At 55.4% G+C, this 14,006-nt stretch overlaps 5 protein-coding genes across 5 annotated transcripts; 3 read left to right on the forward strand and 2 right to left on the reverse strand.

Moving 5' to 3' along the window:
- Positions 1-1,188: 1,188 nt before the first annotated feature.
- DICSQDRAFT_169131 (uncharacterized protein) lies at positions 1,189-3,816 on the forward strand (the record flags this gene model as incomplete). The annotated part of the gene is made up of 4 exons (XM_007364753.1): positions 1,189-1,311; positions 1,412-2,552; positions 2,612-2,814; positions 2,884-3,816. The coding sequence occupies 4 exons, from the start codon at positions 1,189-1,191 to the stop codon at positions 3,814-3,816; spliced, it is 2,400 nt and encodes a 799-aa protein (XP_007364815.1).
- An 862-nt stretch (positions 3,817-4,678) lies between these two features.
- On the reverse strand, positions 4,679-6,055 carry DICSQDRAFT_135706 (Cerato-platanin). Its single transcript, XM_007364754.1, has 4 exons — positions 6,027-6,055; positions 5,465-5,971; positions 4,910-5,363; positions 4,679-4,850 (listed from the first exon to the last, which is right to left on the reverse strand). The coding sequence occupies exon 3, from the start codon at positions 5,350-5,352 to the stop codon at positions 4,912-4,914; it is 441 nt and encodes a 146-aa protein (XP_007364816.1). The 5' UTR covers positions 5,353-5,363; positions 5,465-5,971; positions 6,027-6,055; the 3' UTR covers positions 4,679-4,850; positions 4,910-4,911.
- Positions 6,056-7,269: 1,214 nt separating this feature from the next.
- DICSQDRAFT_161027 (uncharacterized protein) lies at positions 7,270-9,695 on the forward strand (the record flags this gene model as incomplete). Its single annotated transcript, XM_007364755.1, has 4 exons — positions 7,270-7,290; positions 7,346-8,441; positions 8,500-8,702; positions 8,763-9,695. Exons 2-4 carry the CDS (start codon positions 7,346-7,348, stop codon positions 9,693-9,695), a joined length of 2,232 nt encoding a protein of 743 aa, XP_007364817.1. The 5' UTR covers positions 7,270-7,290.
- Positions 9,696-9,912: 217 nt separating this feature from the next.
- On the reverse strand, positions 9,913-11,130 carry DICSQDRAFT_161028 (uncharacterized protein; the record flags this gene model as incomplete). The annotated part of the gene is made up of 3 exons (XM_007364756.1): positions 9,913-10,143; positions 10,198-10,314; positions 10,387-11,130. The coding sequence occupies 3 exons, from the start codon at positions 11,128-11,130 to the stop codon at positions 9,970-9,972; spliced, it is 1,035 nt and encodes a 344-aa protein (XP_007364818.1). The 3' UTR covers positions 9,913-9,969.
- A 651-nt stretch (positions 11,131-11,781) lies between these two features.
- On the forward strand, positions 11,782-13,506 carry DICSQDRAFT_146404 (mannosyltransferase; the record flags this gene model as incomplete). The annotated part of the gene is made up of 6 exons (XM_007364757.1): positions 11,782-11,833; positions 11,892-12,008; positions 12,062-12,391; positions 12,442-12,613; positions 12,670-12,802; positions 12,865-13,506. 6 exons carry the CDS (start codon positions 11,782-11,784, stop codon positions 13,504-13,506), a joined length of 1,446 nt encoding a protein of 481 aa, XP_007364819.1.
- Positions 13,507-14,006: the final 500 nt, after the last annotated feature.

A 14,006-nucleotide genomic window follows, 5' to 3' on the forward strand; every position in this document is an offset into this window, starting at 1 on the left:
GAATCGTACAGTGAGTCTGGAGTTCGTTCCATGTCAGCAGCAAGCCATCTCTTCGAAGCACAGAAGCCGCCAGTCTAATAGTAGTATTGGCCAAGCATTGGAAAGTAGTCCTTGGCATTATCCTCAAGTGGGAGTCGCAGCGCCCTTGAAGCCGAGACGACGGAGACGTCGACTGGGTAGAACGGGGCGGCGCCTAAGTGGACCCGATCCAATCTATCTAATCAGCTCCGCCACATCGACGTCGCATTTTACGAGCAGACTGAAGCCTACACAACCTTCCACAGTACTGGTGTCTCAAATTTCGAGGGCGAGTGCATATACGGCGCAGCATATAATGACTCATGCGCTTTGCGATGACAGTGCACCCTGCAAGAAGTGTCCTTCTCCTACATAGACACGCTGGTATGTTCGTGACCATTGTCCAATCTAAACAGGTCTACACAGAGAGCTCATACTTCCCTTACTACCTCTACGCGAACACAGCCGGTACAAGAATTGAACCGTTATCGTTCAAGAATTTTGTAACGCCGTAGGCGGTCTCATGTCAGCGTTCTACTCCGCATTCAAGTTGACTCGCGAGTGGTATAGGGATCCAATACGGTTGGACCTGCCATCATCGACCAACCTGCCACCTACTTTGTCAGGCCGTCACGAAAGAGCGCTCCTTCCCTGATCAGGCAGCTGGCAGGTTGGACGGTGGTGGCGGGTTCGGCAGTATCTCCCTGTTTATGTATGCATTCCACATTGAATCGTACCGGAGGCCAGGGTGGGCGTGGCTCCACAAGGCCACCAAGCTTATCAACCATCTTAGTATGTGTTTGCAATCACTGCGTTCAAGTGGTGATCAGCTACGTGGCTTCATTAACCTCTTGCCCATCGTATATGCTTGTGGTGAAACCAGACGCTCCGGATGAGCCGTGGCACCATGTAAGGCGTCCTTCCGACTGCATCATGGAATCCAGCGTTTATGTTGTATGATTTTTGCGATAGAAACCCACCTGATCAGATAACTGGAACGAAATAAGTTCCTCTATCCTGAAGCTATTGTCCGCCCGATCGGTCCCGCTTAACGGCCCGCCACTCCAGTGCCGACCACCCGTCCCCTCAACTGACCTGGACTATTCTCTTCTTACACGACCACCATCGACCTCTGCTCATAATCTTGTCCGACCTCTCAGCCATCCACCCATGGAAACTCTGTTGTGTTCCCCAGCACATATCGACCACAGTACTTTCTTGCAGACGTTCTGGCCGCTTCCTGCAGCCGACACACCCATCCTCAGGCAGAATCCCGCCCCAACCGATCATACTGTACGTGCTTTTCGCGATGCAGTAGCAAGAGCATCTGAACGTCAGAAGCGCACTCCTGCTGAATATATGGTGCGTTTATCTCCATCATGCACGTTGTCAGGACTTTGGCCTAACCACCGTGGCACATGAGGTGTGGTTGGTCGACAAGCTGAAGTTGTGCAGCACGCATATGCTGTCCATTGAACCCCCAGTGCGCGATGAATCTCTATGGGGCAGCTATCAATGGGGTCATCTGCAACCCCTCGACGATGTGCGCCCTGCATGGGCCCTCCCTCAGGTGCTCTTCCTGTTCACAGACGGGTTTCCTTCGCAAGAGGCCTGTACTCAGATCATAGTGAAGTTCGAGCACCAGTTCACTCTCCAGCATCTCACCGCGCTATACATGGTGGTTGTCCACAATGACTCCCTGCGGCTCGTGCGCTACGACCGCTCGGGCACCATTGTCACTCCATGTACAGACTTCATCAGCGACCCAATGGTCCTTCCTGATCTCTTCTGGCGCCTCTCGGTGCTGACTGACGAGCAACTTGGTATGGATCCTACGGCTACTCCGATACTCCCTGGCTCCCCCGAACACGCGTTCATGGACGACCTCGCTCGCAAACGTGTGGAAACCGACATAGACTGGCACGACGGGGCCGCAGTACCAGACATCGCCGACTCGCCCGATCCTGCGAGCGCACAGCAATGGAGCAACGCGCGGAGCTGGTTTCGGGATTCGATCCACCCGAAGCCCGACGATCTGCTGTTGGCCCGGGACTTCACAGATGACCACCCGCGATGGAAGCTGCACGTACCTGCTGGGGCCGACGCGCCCCCGCACGAGTTCCTCGTCGGGGCGCCGATCGCGTTCAGTCCCTCCGTGCAGTTGAACACGCTCGACCAGCGGAATCCCCGCGTCTTCGCGGCATATGACTGCACGACGAGGCAGCTCGTGTGCTTGAAGGATACGTGGAGAACGCACAAGGAGGAGAGATATTGGGGCAGACGCGAGGGGCTAGTGCTCGAGATGTTGAACAAGGCTGGAGTACCATTCGTTCCGACGCTCGTGTGCGAGGCGGAACTCCCTGGACAGGTGACGCAGACCCAACGGTTCCGGGACAGCGAGGATGGATATGGTACTCCACACATATTGGAGGTGCTCGCGCATTACAGAGTGGTGACGAAGGAGATTTGTGTATCCCTCGAGGAGATCAAGACGAGTCGTCAGTTGGTTCAAATTATAGGTGACTGTATCACTGGTGAGTTCGCCATCCTTTGAGGGCCCTCGCAGATTATGGCCTGACCTGGACGCTTTTAGGGCACGCTGAAGCCGCGAAGTCGTGTAGCATCCTCCATGGCGACATTAGCTATAGCAACATCATGATCTGCCCGATTGTGGACTCCACGACAGACCCCGGCAACCCGACTGTGAAGTGGCGCGGGATGCTCATTGACTGGGAGCTTTGCCGACCTGTCCCAACGCCGGAGAATATCTGGAGGGTCTGCTTCATTGATGGTGGGGTAAGTCGTCCTCTCGGATACACACTTTTGTTGCGGCTGCTTATCAACGTGAGACTGCCGATCATGTAGCGCTCATGGGGGTACGTCTCGGTGGAATACATACGCATCGGACGTAAAGCCCTCAAAACACCAGACGAGCTCGAGTCATTCTTCTACGTCCTCCTAGAGGCGGCAGCCTACCATCTTCCCAGCAACCTCGAGGACGAACAAAAGTTTGTGGACGCGTTCTTTTCCACCTCACTCCAACCGGGTGTTTCTACTCATTGCGGTTGGGGCGTCTCTAAGTGGAAGCTGTATGCGCTCGACCAGTGTCGCATCCTCCGTGCACCCGCCAGAGACGGCAGTGAGCTGCGTTTCTACCGGCGCCCCCGCCAGGACGTCGAAGAGGACGGGACTGAGCCGGTCGACCACGCGTTCAATGCTCTCCTCCTGGAGTACCTCTCGTGGTGCCACGGAGTACTCCGCGTCAACTGGAGACGCCTACGGAGGTATCCCTATGACCCGCCTGCTGGGCCCAATCCCGCGATAGACGAGCTTGACGTCGATAAGCTTGCCGCGAAGTTGAATGACCACGATGCAGTGCGGGAGTTGTTCGCGTCTGCGCTGAAGGTCTGGCCTGAGTATCCTGTGGATCTCGCCCTGCCGGCTGTTCAATCCGAACCCGGGCGGCCCGAGGATGGGGAGGCTTCTTCGAAGGCAGCGGCACTGGATGGTCAGGCTGGAGGAGAGAACGAGCGTGCGCCGGAGGAGAGCGGGGTAGAAGTCGGTGGCGTTAAAGCGCAGAGGATGACGAAGACGCAAACCAAGGAGCGCAGGAAGCAAACTAACAAAACAGCGGAACGGACAGAGAAGAAAGCGGGCGAAGCGGGTGCAAATTTGGGGAAGCCGCTCCCGAGCGAGCTCAAGATTCGAGTCAGTATCCCTGTTCGAAGCTCGCGGCGCATTCGGGGTGAACCTGCCCCAGATCCGGACGAGCCGCCTTCTAAGCGCAGCCGTCTATAGACTGGGCTACCGTGTACTGTCGGGTCCGCGGACAATAATACCAATGTATCTCATAGACTGCAGTGACTTTGTGTATATCATCCTGGTTGTCTTCTCATCCATGCCCAACATACTCGGATATGGTGTCTGCTCGCACGGTCACAACTCTCAGACGACTTAAGCCATCACTTCACAACCGTGACTTCGAACACGAGGGCAGCGGTTTGCGTGACAGAGTGGACTACGTGTGCAAAAGCGTGTCGTGTGTGCCTTCACTTGTTCAGCAATAACGCTCAGTAATCACCAAAGGGCGGTCAGTGACGGCATACAACAGGTGGGCTCCATGACCTTACAACCTTCAAGTTTCTGTAGTTTACAGCGATGTGCAGAATGATACGGAAAACGCATTTCGCGCGAGACCGGCGCTCAGAGAGACGCCAGACGGTCACGGGACTCAAACACTGACCGCTGTGACTTTGTTACTCATTGTGACAGAGGTGTGACACTTGGCCCTGAAGCACAAATGCGAGTTCTCTTCATTGGGCAAGTTAGTTATTGCTTCATGAGACATAGATCATGCCTTATATGTTATAATAATTTTTGATATGCTCCTCTATCTGCTATTATGAGCCTTGGGGGACCATCCTGAAGGGCTACTGTGACCAGGATAGCGCTCGGTCTCCGGCTCTTTCCTGGTGTCCGACAGCCCGGCACAGCGTTTGGGTCTCCGAGCGCCCAACAGGCGCTGGCTCACAAAAAATGCGTTTTCCGTATCATTCTGCACATCGCTGTAACGTTGATCAGCGTACGTATTCGGTCATGAACTCCGAGCCTGACGAAGCTTCGGCTACCAAAAAGGCAGCAGTATACCTTCATGCGTCTTCTTGTGTAAGCCACAAACAGATGCCTCGCAGTCATACATGTGCATCACGGTATATCAATCAGAAGACATTTGACTAGAGTTGCACCAATGCAATGTCCGAATATGCGTCAAGTCCATCAGAATTCGTGCATTCACCGTGTACAACAATTCCCCACGGTGGTGTAGTCATGGCCTGCGAGAAACGCATTCAGTATAAGTTGTGCAGCGACCCGGAGCTGATGTCAGACTTACCTCTACAGCCCACAGACAGAGCTGTCAACAAGGGCCGCAACAGCATCGACGCGCCCCACTTCAGTGGCCTGTCCATTCGTAAGGTCATTGAGCGCCGCAAGCGCGATGTTCCACGTCCCAGCATCCGCATGGTCAATTGCGAGCACGTGAATGCTCTTCCCGTTGTAGCTCAGCTCCCAGCACGTCCCGCACTGGTCGCTGTTCCAGCCCGGGATCACGCCCGCACCGCCAATGTAGGGAAACGACGGGAGGCTGTCGAAGGTCGTGAAACCCTTGGTGAGCAGCCCATGTGAGCCGTCGGAGCAGGCGGTGGTAGCCAAAGAGTTCGAGCCGTTGTCGTAAGTCTGGTCGTAGGAGACCGAGACGGAGGAAGAGGTTGTCGCGCCAAGCGCGGTGGGAATGAAGGCGGCGAGGATGGAGAGGGTGAAAGTCTTGAACTGCATTATGGATGGTACTGAAGAAACGGCGGAAAAAAAGGGTCCAACGACGAAGCGAAGGCGAAGGAGAAGATGTTCGAAGTTAAGGAGAGTACGAGATGCACTGCTGGAGACTTACCTCCATCTGACGGACCTCTTATATAGGCGACGTTTGCTGCAATGCGCTCTTGCCAAACGATCCGATCCACGTCGCGGTGGGCGTGCGTCCTTGCCGACCTTCAGCACGTTTCACGCAGTTCACAAACGACGGAAATCAGGGCTTAGGCGCACACAGCCGGTCGGGTAGAAGGGGGATATCGGTCACCCGTCGCCGTGCAAGGCGGCGGTCTGCACACACAACGCTGTCACTGGATCGCCATGAACGGGCTTTCTGCGCGGCCGTGGGCGAAACGGCACCACGTTCCCATCGAACCTAGTAGAAAGACAGGCTGTACAGCACTGCCTCTAGCATCGGCTGTACTTGGGAGAAGAGCTGAGAAACCGGCAGAGTCGTATCGATATTGTTCGGGAACCCGGTGCACTCGTCGAGATCCTATTCGAAGGCTACGCCACGCGCGCGTGTTTCGCAAGGAATGGACACCTCTTCACGTACCGGCTTCGTTGAAATGTGTCGGCCACGATGGCGCTATTGCAGACATTCTGTCAGCACACACGTGCAGTAAAATATTACACATACATACATCATTCGGTCCGCACACCTACAGCCGACAACGTCTTGGAAGACAACGCACAAGGCGATTGTGAAGTCGTACAGTGGCACGCAGGGTTCAGCGAGCGTTCAGGAAGGAACAACAGAAGTCAAGCAAGCAAGTAGTTCCCATCAAGCATGTCTCTCCTTTCTGCCGTGGACAAGTTGCAAGTATAAAAGGGCCTAGTCGGTCAAAGTTGCAATGGCAGCTTCGGAAGAGTCCAAACGTCTCGTAAGCGTCTACTGAGATCCCGACCCGATCTGCCGCCGCTCCGCCACGTCGACGTCCGCGTTCGGTCACCGTTGCTTGAACGTGAACGTAACATCTGGCAAGGCTTGTAATTTGCCTCTGCCATCTCATGCATACCACTGTATGTTCATTATACTACCAAGTTAGCCACTTATCGTTTAACCAGGTATACCTTCGACAAACCGGTACGTCCAGATCTGTATTCATGTGAAGCTCACTAATTCCCCTGGCTATCTGAGTCCCAGCTGTTCTAAGCTTTGAGACTGCCTTTAGCTCACATGTCAGTAATGCACAGTCTCGGCTTTGGCGCCCTTCTTCTATAACTATAATCACTAGGAAGTGTTGGCTGTTCAGCCGATCTCCATGTAGCAGCATATGGGACCTGTCTGGATGAACTGAACTCAGTAAGGCTGGGAATACGAATCTTGACAATCCGGTAACTCGAACGAGACCATGGGTCAAGGAGCGGCATGGCCCAATCCTCCTCGCTTTTGCCGTGGTGTGACGACGTCTTGTGATGTTAAAAAAAGCTCACGTCCTATACAACACTTTCCAGGGCGGCCACCGAGTCTATATTGTATAATATCTGCGATGGCAGCTTACCAGACCAGATAGACAGAAAGAGCAAGGTCCTCTGAGTACTCCGTCCTCAAGCTATTGTTCGCTCGATCGGTCCCCGCTTAACGAGCCACTGCCCGCCCCCACGCCACTTGCCGACTGTTCCTCGAACTGTTGCAGCGACCTGGAACATCTCCTCTTACCGCACCATTACCTACCGCCACTCATACATTTACCTTCGCTCTGTCATTCACTCATGGAGTCCCTCATTAGGCGGCCAGCACGGATCGACTACGATATCTTCCTGCGAACGTTCTGGCCGACTCCCGCTCGCGACGCATCCATTCTCCGGCGGAATCCCGCTCCCACTAAGTATACCGCACGCTCTTTCCGTGATGCGGTAGCGAAAGATTCTGAACGCCAGAGCCGCACGCCTGGGGAATACATAGTACGTCTCCGTGCACATTCAGTGGAAACGGGGTCTGACCACAGTGGCATAGCAGATGTGGTTGGTCGATAAACTGAGGCTCTGTCGGACGTACTCTCTGTCCCTTGAACCTCTAGCGCAAAATGGCGAACAATGGGGTCGTCTGCAACCCATCAGCGATCGGCGTCCTGCATGGGCCCGTCCTCAAGTGTTCTTTCTGTTCACCACCAGTTTTCCTTCACCAGAGGCCTACTCTGATATCATAGAGAAGTTCGAGCACCAGTTCATTGTCCAGCATCTCATCTCGATATATATGGTCATCATGGACCGATACTGCATGCGGCTTATGCGCTACGACCGCGCTGGCTCTATCCTCACCCCATGGAAGGACTACACCCGCGATCCGATTGTTCTCCCCGACCTGTTCTGGCGCCTCTCAGTGCTCACCGACGAGCAACTCGGCTTGGACCCGACGGCGATTCCAATACTCCCTGGTTCCTCGGAGGACGTGTTCATGGACGACCTCGCCCGGAAACGCGTTGACACGGACATATCCTGGCGCGAGGGCTCTACGATTCCAGACATCATAGACTCTCCGGACCCTGCTAGTGCACCGCAGTGGAGTTACGCACGCAGCTGGTTTGGGGACTCGATATACCCCGCGCAAGACTCAATGGCACTCCCGGACTTTGCACACGATCACCCGCGATGGAAGCTGCTCGTTCCTTCTGGGGCCGACGTTCCGCCGCGGGAGTTTCTTGTTGGGGTCCCGATCGCGTTCCGCTGCTCTGAGAAGAGAGACGTGAAAGTAGACGAACGCAACACCCGCGTCTTCGTCGCGTACGATTGCACGGCGAGGCAGCTCGTGTGCTTGAAGGATACCTGGAGAGCTGACAAGGAGGATACCTACCAGGCTGAACGCGAGGGGACTGTGCTGGAGAAGCTGAATGGAGCCGGGGTCCCTTTCGTTCCGACACTCATATGCGATGCCGATTTGCCTGGCCAAGAGACGCGGACGCAGCGATTCTGGCCCATCGGGGATATTCATGATTGTGCGAAAGATCCGGTGCAGCGCGCACACTACAGATTGGCGACGAAGGAACTCTGCATGCACCTTTGTGAAGTCAAGAGGAGTCGTACGCTGGTTTCGATCATTGGCGATTGCGTTACTGGTGAGTACAGCACCTTCAATATGCACAACAGCACAGGCGCTGACGTGAACGCTTCTAGCACATGCTTCAGCGGCGGAGTTGGTGAACATCCTGCACGCCGACATCAGCTACGACAATATCATGATATGCCCGACCGTGGACTCTACAACAAACCCCGCGAAACCAACCGTGAAGTGGCGAGGGATGCTCATCGATTGGGAGTTCCCTCGACCTGTCCCTACCCCCGAAAATCTCCTCGCCGTCGCCCGCATTACCAGCAGAGTAAGTCGTCCCTTTCACCTCTCATCGACCACTCTGCTCACAACTTCACCAATCGTGCAGCGGTCTTGGAAGTATGCATCCGTTGAATACATGCAGGCCGAACAGAGAGCTCTCCACACACAGGACGAGCTCGAGTCGTTCTTCTATGTCCTCCTGGACGGGGCTGTCCGCCATCTTCCCAGCAACCTTGAGAGCGTACGGGAGTTTGTGGACGCGTTCTTCGCCACGACACCATCTCAGAATTACCCTCACGGCTGGAGCGTCTCCCCCTGGAAGCTGGACGCACTCGATCAATGTCGCATCCTCCGTGCGCCCGCAAGGGACGGCAGTCAGCTACAGTTCTACTGGCACTCCCGCAGGGGAGGCGACGAAGACGGCGCCGAGCCCATCGACCACGCATTCAACGCTCTCCTCCAGGAGTACCTCTCGTGGTGCCACGGAGTCCGTCGCGTCCACTGCGACTCGAAACTCTGGCACCGTGAGTATCTGCCCCCTGCCGAGCCCAACCCAGCGATCAAGAAACTGGATGTCGGGGAGCTTGCGGCGAAGCTAGACGACCACGGCGCCGTGCTGGCGTTGTTCCAGTCTGCGCTGAAAGCGTGGCCAGAATATCTGGTGGACGTCGCCCCACCAGCTGTTGTCAAACCCGAGCCGCGGGAGGATGGAGAGGCGTTTTGGAGGGCGATGGCGCTGCAGGGTGGAGTGGGCGAAGGCACCGCGCCTGCGGCGACGGAGAGCGAAGTGCTGGCCCGTGACGCGAGGATGCAGATGCTGAAGATGAGTGCTGAGGAGCGAAGGGAGCGAGTTGCGGAGACGAGAAAAGAGGACGCGGCGAAGGAGAAGATGCGCGAGGCGGGAGCAGCTTCGGTGAAGCCGCCCCCGAGGAAGACCAAGCCCCGGGTTAATTTGCCCGTTAGAAGCTCGCGGCGCATTCTGGGGGAACCTGCCACAGATCCGGACGAGCCGCCCTCCAAGCGTCGCCGCCGACGATAAGACGCAACTTATACCGTAGTCTCGATACTTCAGCCGACGTTCCTCTCTATCTGCTGTAGCCCTGCACTTATCATTATTGTCCTATTTGTCATCGTATCTTTCTCAGTAGCACTAGATAGACCAGATCGCCGGCACGGTTCTGTCTGTACACGCTTGCTCGTACCCGAGTACCTTGCATAGCGGGCAATCACTAATTTGTAATCATATTGAGATTCGAGGGACGGCATAGTGCATAGATTCATACAGTTAGCATAAAGTTACATGGCATGGATCATTACTTTCCCGGTTTCTGTTTTTCGCGAACACACAACGCAGGCATCCAGACCACACGACCACCATCCAGCTCGAGTTCAATCAAGCCCATCAGGTAGATATCCAGAAGTTTGAACCCCTCTGGGCCGACCTTCCAATGGTCGGAAGTACAGACCCGAAACTCCGCGCGCTTGTTCTATAATTCAGTTCAGTAATGCCTCGCCAGAGAAAGCAGCTATGGGAAACCTACCATGAGCGCGGCCACCCAGTGGTTGAGGGACTCTGCGATGATCGAGACGACCTGGGTCGAGGTGAGGGTACCCTGAGCGTACATACATCTTTGAGGACAGAAAATATATCCGGGCCACTGGAAGCATAAATTGATGATGAGCCACCGCCGCACAGGCCACAATCGCACGCTAATTCAATCAGCACTCACCGAATACTCGATGTCTGGGTTGACGATGAGGAGTTCGTTCGTTGCGAGCTCGGACTCGACCTTGGAAGCGTCTTTACCCCACTCTGCAATGCAAACTCCGGGCTGGCCTCTTTGCGTGAACACGAGGATGTGCTTCGCTACATACGTATTCGCTGGGATGCGAAGAGGAACAGGCGTGAGGATGTCCGGACGAGGTATCTCCTCCGGGATGTCACCGGGATGCAGGTAGCCTGCAGCGACATTGGGAACGGCTTGCATGCTGTACGGAGGCTGTTTTCTCCAATAATTATGGAAGACTTTGGGGGTCTCGCCAGGGATAGGAAACCGAGAATGGGGAATGGGCGAGGGAATCTCCTGCAATGAGGGCAAGTCGCCGTCGGTGGTGAGAATGACCCAGGGATACCCGGATAGGCCGTCCACCCAGGGGCCTTTGAAAGCCAGATTGAGTGGGCGGAGAGGTCGCGTTTGGGGCGTGCACGCAGGTGCATTGTTTTGCGCTGGAGGGGCCCCGATTCGCTCCGGGAGGCGATGCTCTTTGGCACATGGCATAAGATCTTTCCGATGCGCAGGTAAGGTCAGCCTGGCGGAGCCCATAGGTTTCGAGTTCGTTGAAGGCGCATGTGCAGTGTAGGGGATAATCTTGAGAGCAGGGTGTGTCTGCTTGGTGTTGGCGTGTACTGCGCCAGCCCCTTGAATGTTGTGAGTACCGCCCTGAGTACGAGGAGATACACAGGGAGGACACATCGAGGAAGAGGCGAAGGCGTAAGGAGTACCTGCAGCTGGAGCTGTTGTGTCAATTTGCCAGGTATGATATATCATCTCGAGACAGCAAGTGATGAGCAGAGGATCGGAAGCGTGTTGGTGTCTCCTTGGTATAAAGAGAGCGCACTTTATATCTGCAAAGATCGCAAAGCTGACAGAAAAAGCATTGAGGTCGTTCTGAGGTGAAGCGTCGACAAAGCTGGGAGCAATCTGACCACAAAGCTGGTTACCCACGATGGTGAACCTCAACGCCGAAGCGGCATGGCTAGACTATATGAGATGAGAAGATCCACAGAAGAAACCGGGTTGTGTGTCCGTTTCGCATAGCATGGGGTGTTTTCGGATGCATCACAACTTTGTCAAGGCGGTCGATGCGGAACAGTGCGCGACGGTGTGGGTCCGACGCTGGCATGGCGTTCAGTGGCGGGATTGCCATTCGCGGTGGATGAGCGCCTGTCAGGCAGACGGACCGGGTTGCCGCCTGATGCTGCCACGACGGCGAGTGGGACTTTGCGTCTTGTGCAATTGTATCCCACCACTTGGCTCGTCCATCATCTTGCTGTATCTAGACTGACTCGATTGACACACGGGTTGCCCATCATATATAGCTCGCACGCAGGTGACTAGCGCGCCATGCCCTCTCAGAAACTCCGGATAGCGTTCATCCATCCAGATCTTGGAATAGGTCCGTCGTAGTAAGCGAGTTGATTTTTGGTATGCCATTGACCCCCTGTGCTCTGCAGGAGGTGCAGAACGTCTTGTGGTAGACGCGGCTTTAGGCTTGCAGAAACTAGGCCATGGCGTGGACATATACACCTCCCACCACGACCGAGGGCATTGCTTCGAAGAAACGCGCGACGGTACGCTTCTCGCAAGCTAGGAATGAGCAAGGGCTAGAACAGTACGTTCATAGGAACTCTTCATGTACACCATGTCGTCCCACCTTTCCCCCGTGCTATCAAGGGAAAGCTGCACATCGTCTTCTCCCATGCACGACAACTCCATCTCACCGCTCATCTGCTGCGACCCGGCGCGCCACGCTATGATGTGTTCTTTGTAGATCAGCTCTCAACTTGCATACCATTCTTGCGCGCCTTCGCGCATACACGCGTATTGTTCTACTGTCACTTCCCCGACAAGCTTCTCGCAGATGGTGCATACATCGAGGGGACAGCGAAGAGGGGCAGCGTACTGAAGCGCATATACAGACTACCGATGGACTTCTTGGAGGAGGTGACGACAAGTAGGGCTCGTTCGTCAAGGCCGGGAGGCGTTGCTGATTTCACGCGGTAGAGCAGGCTGATACTATCCTCGCAAACTCGAACTTTACTGTGAGCGTATTCAAGGAACATATGCTCTCAATAGCCAAGACGCCTCGCGTTGTATATCCCGGGATAAACTTCGACGCATATGCACCGCCAGACGCCGCCCAGCGAGCTGATCCAGACATCGCACAAATCGCCTCGTACGTCCTCTTGACCGTACACAACGCGTTGACGGCTGACGAAATCTTGTGAGCAGAGACCGACCAACGTTACTTTCGGTCAACCGGTTCGAACAGAAAAAGAATGGCGTGCTCGCAATCCAGTCGTTCGCCCTGCTGCGTAAGAGACTCGTAGCGACAACGGATGATACACTGCGAAGTCTACGGCTCGTCTTAGCCGGTCAGTTTGCAGTTCCATAGCATATAGCCATCGCTGTGAGATCATTGACCAGTCCGCAGGCGGGTATGACCCTCGACTCTTGGACAACGTCAAAACTCTCGAGGCGATGCTCGACTCCGCCAAGACCCACGGCCTCACCTACGCCCTCCTCACACCCTCGACCTCGACCGTCCCCCTCCCCTCTTACTCTTCCACCGCATCCTCCCCCCAATCGGCCGACATCATCTTCCTCCTCAATTTCTCTGGACCCCAGCGCTCTGCGCTCCTCACCGCCTCCTCGACACTCGTTCTGCTCTATACGCCCGCGAACGAGCACTTCGGCATCGGCCCCGTTGAGGGTATGATCTGCGGCCTCCCCGTTCTCGCGGCGAACAGCGGCGGGCCGACTGAGAGCGTTGTCGACGTGCCCCCAGCCGAGAAAACCGGATGGCTTCGCGAGCCAAGCCCTGGGGTGTGGGCGGAGGCATTGGAGGAGATCGTCGGGCTGAGCGATGGAGAGAGGAGGGAGCTGGGAGAGCGCGCGAGGAGGAGAGCGAGGGAGAAGTTTGGGATGGAGGCGATGGCGAAGGACTTGGAGGAGGCGTTGAGGCAGACAGCCGCGATGGGTCCAGTGCCGACGCCCGTTGGCGTCTGGGTCGCGCTGGCGATCTTCTTTGGTTTGTTAGCTTATTTTGTGCAGTTGGCGTTGCTGTGATTCGGGGTGCGTTGGTTGTCATTGTCTTAGAAGGATGTCTTCGTATGAAGGCTTGGAGGCAAACCGCCATCTATATCATTGTGAGATCTATATCCCTCACACCGGCTTCGCTAACGTCGCTCCTGCCTAGATGTTGTCTCTGATTTCACTACTCGTTGCCAACATGGTATTTGCGTGACGGTGACAAAGCGCGAAGACAAAGGCGCTAAGCGCCCACGTTGTCGGAACTTCCTTTCGCAGAGACCGCCCACAGCTCATTGACGTCCACGCTTTCTGTGGTTGTGGCCGCTTTCTTCACATTAAAGCTGTTGCTGCTCACCTCATCCTTTTTGCACTCGTGAGATATCAAACGTCTCTTTCCCACCTTCCGCCAGATCATATAGCACCCACAACCCACCTGTTCCGCTCAGTTCACCTTGGACTCGACTTACAACCTCTCGCCACACTCACAAACTTCTCGCCTCATCATGTTCTCTGTGCGGCATACCCCCTTCATCACC

The sequence above is a fragment of the Dichomitus squalens genome (assembly GCF_000275845.1).
Source record: "Dichomitus squalens LYAD-421 SS1 unplaced genomic scaffold DICSQscaffold_9, whole genome shotgun sequence".
Classification (NCBI taxonomy): Eukaryota; Fungi; Basidiomycota; class Agaricomycetes; order Polyporales; family Polyporaceae; genus Dichomitus; species Dichomitus squalens.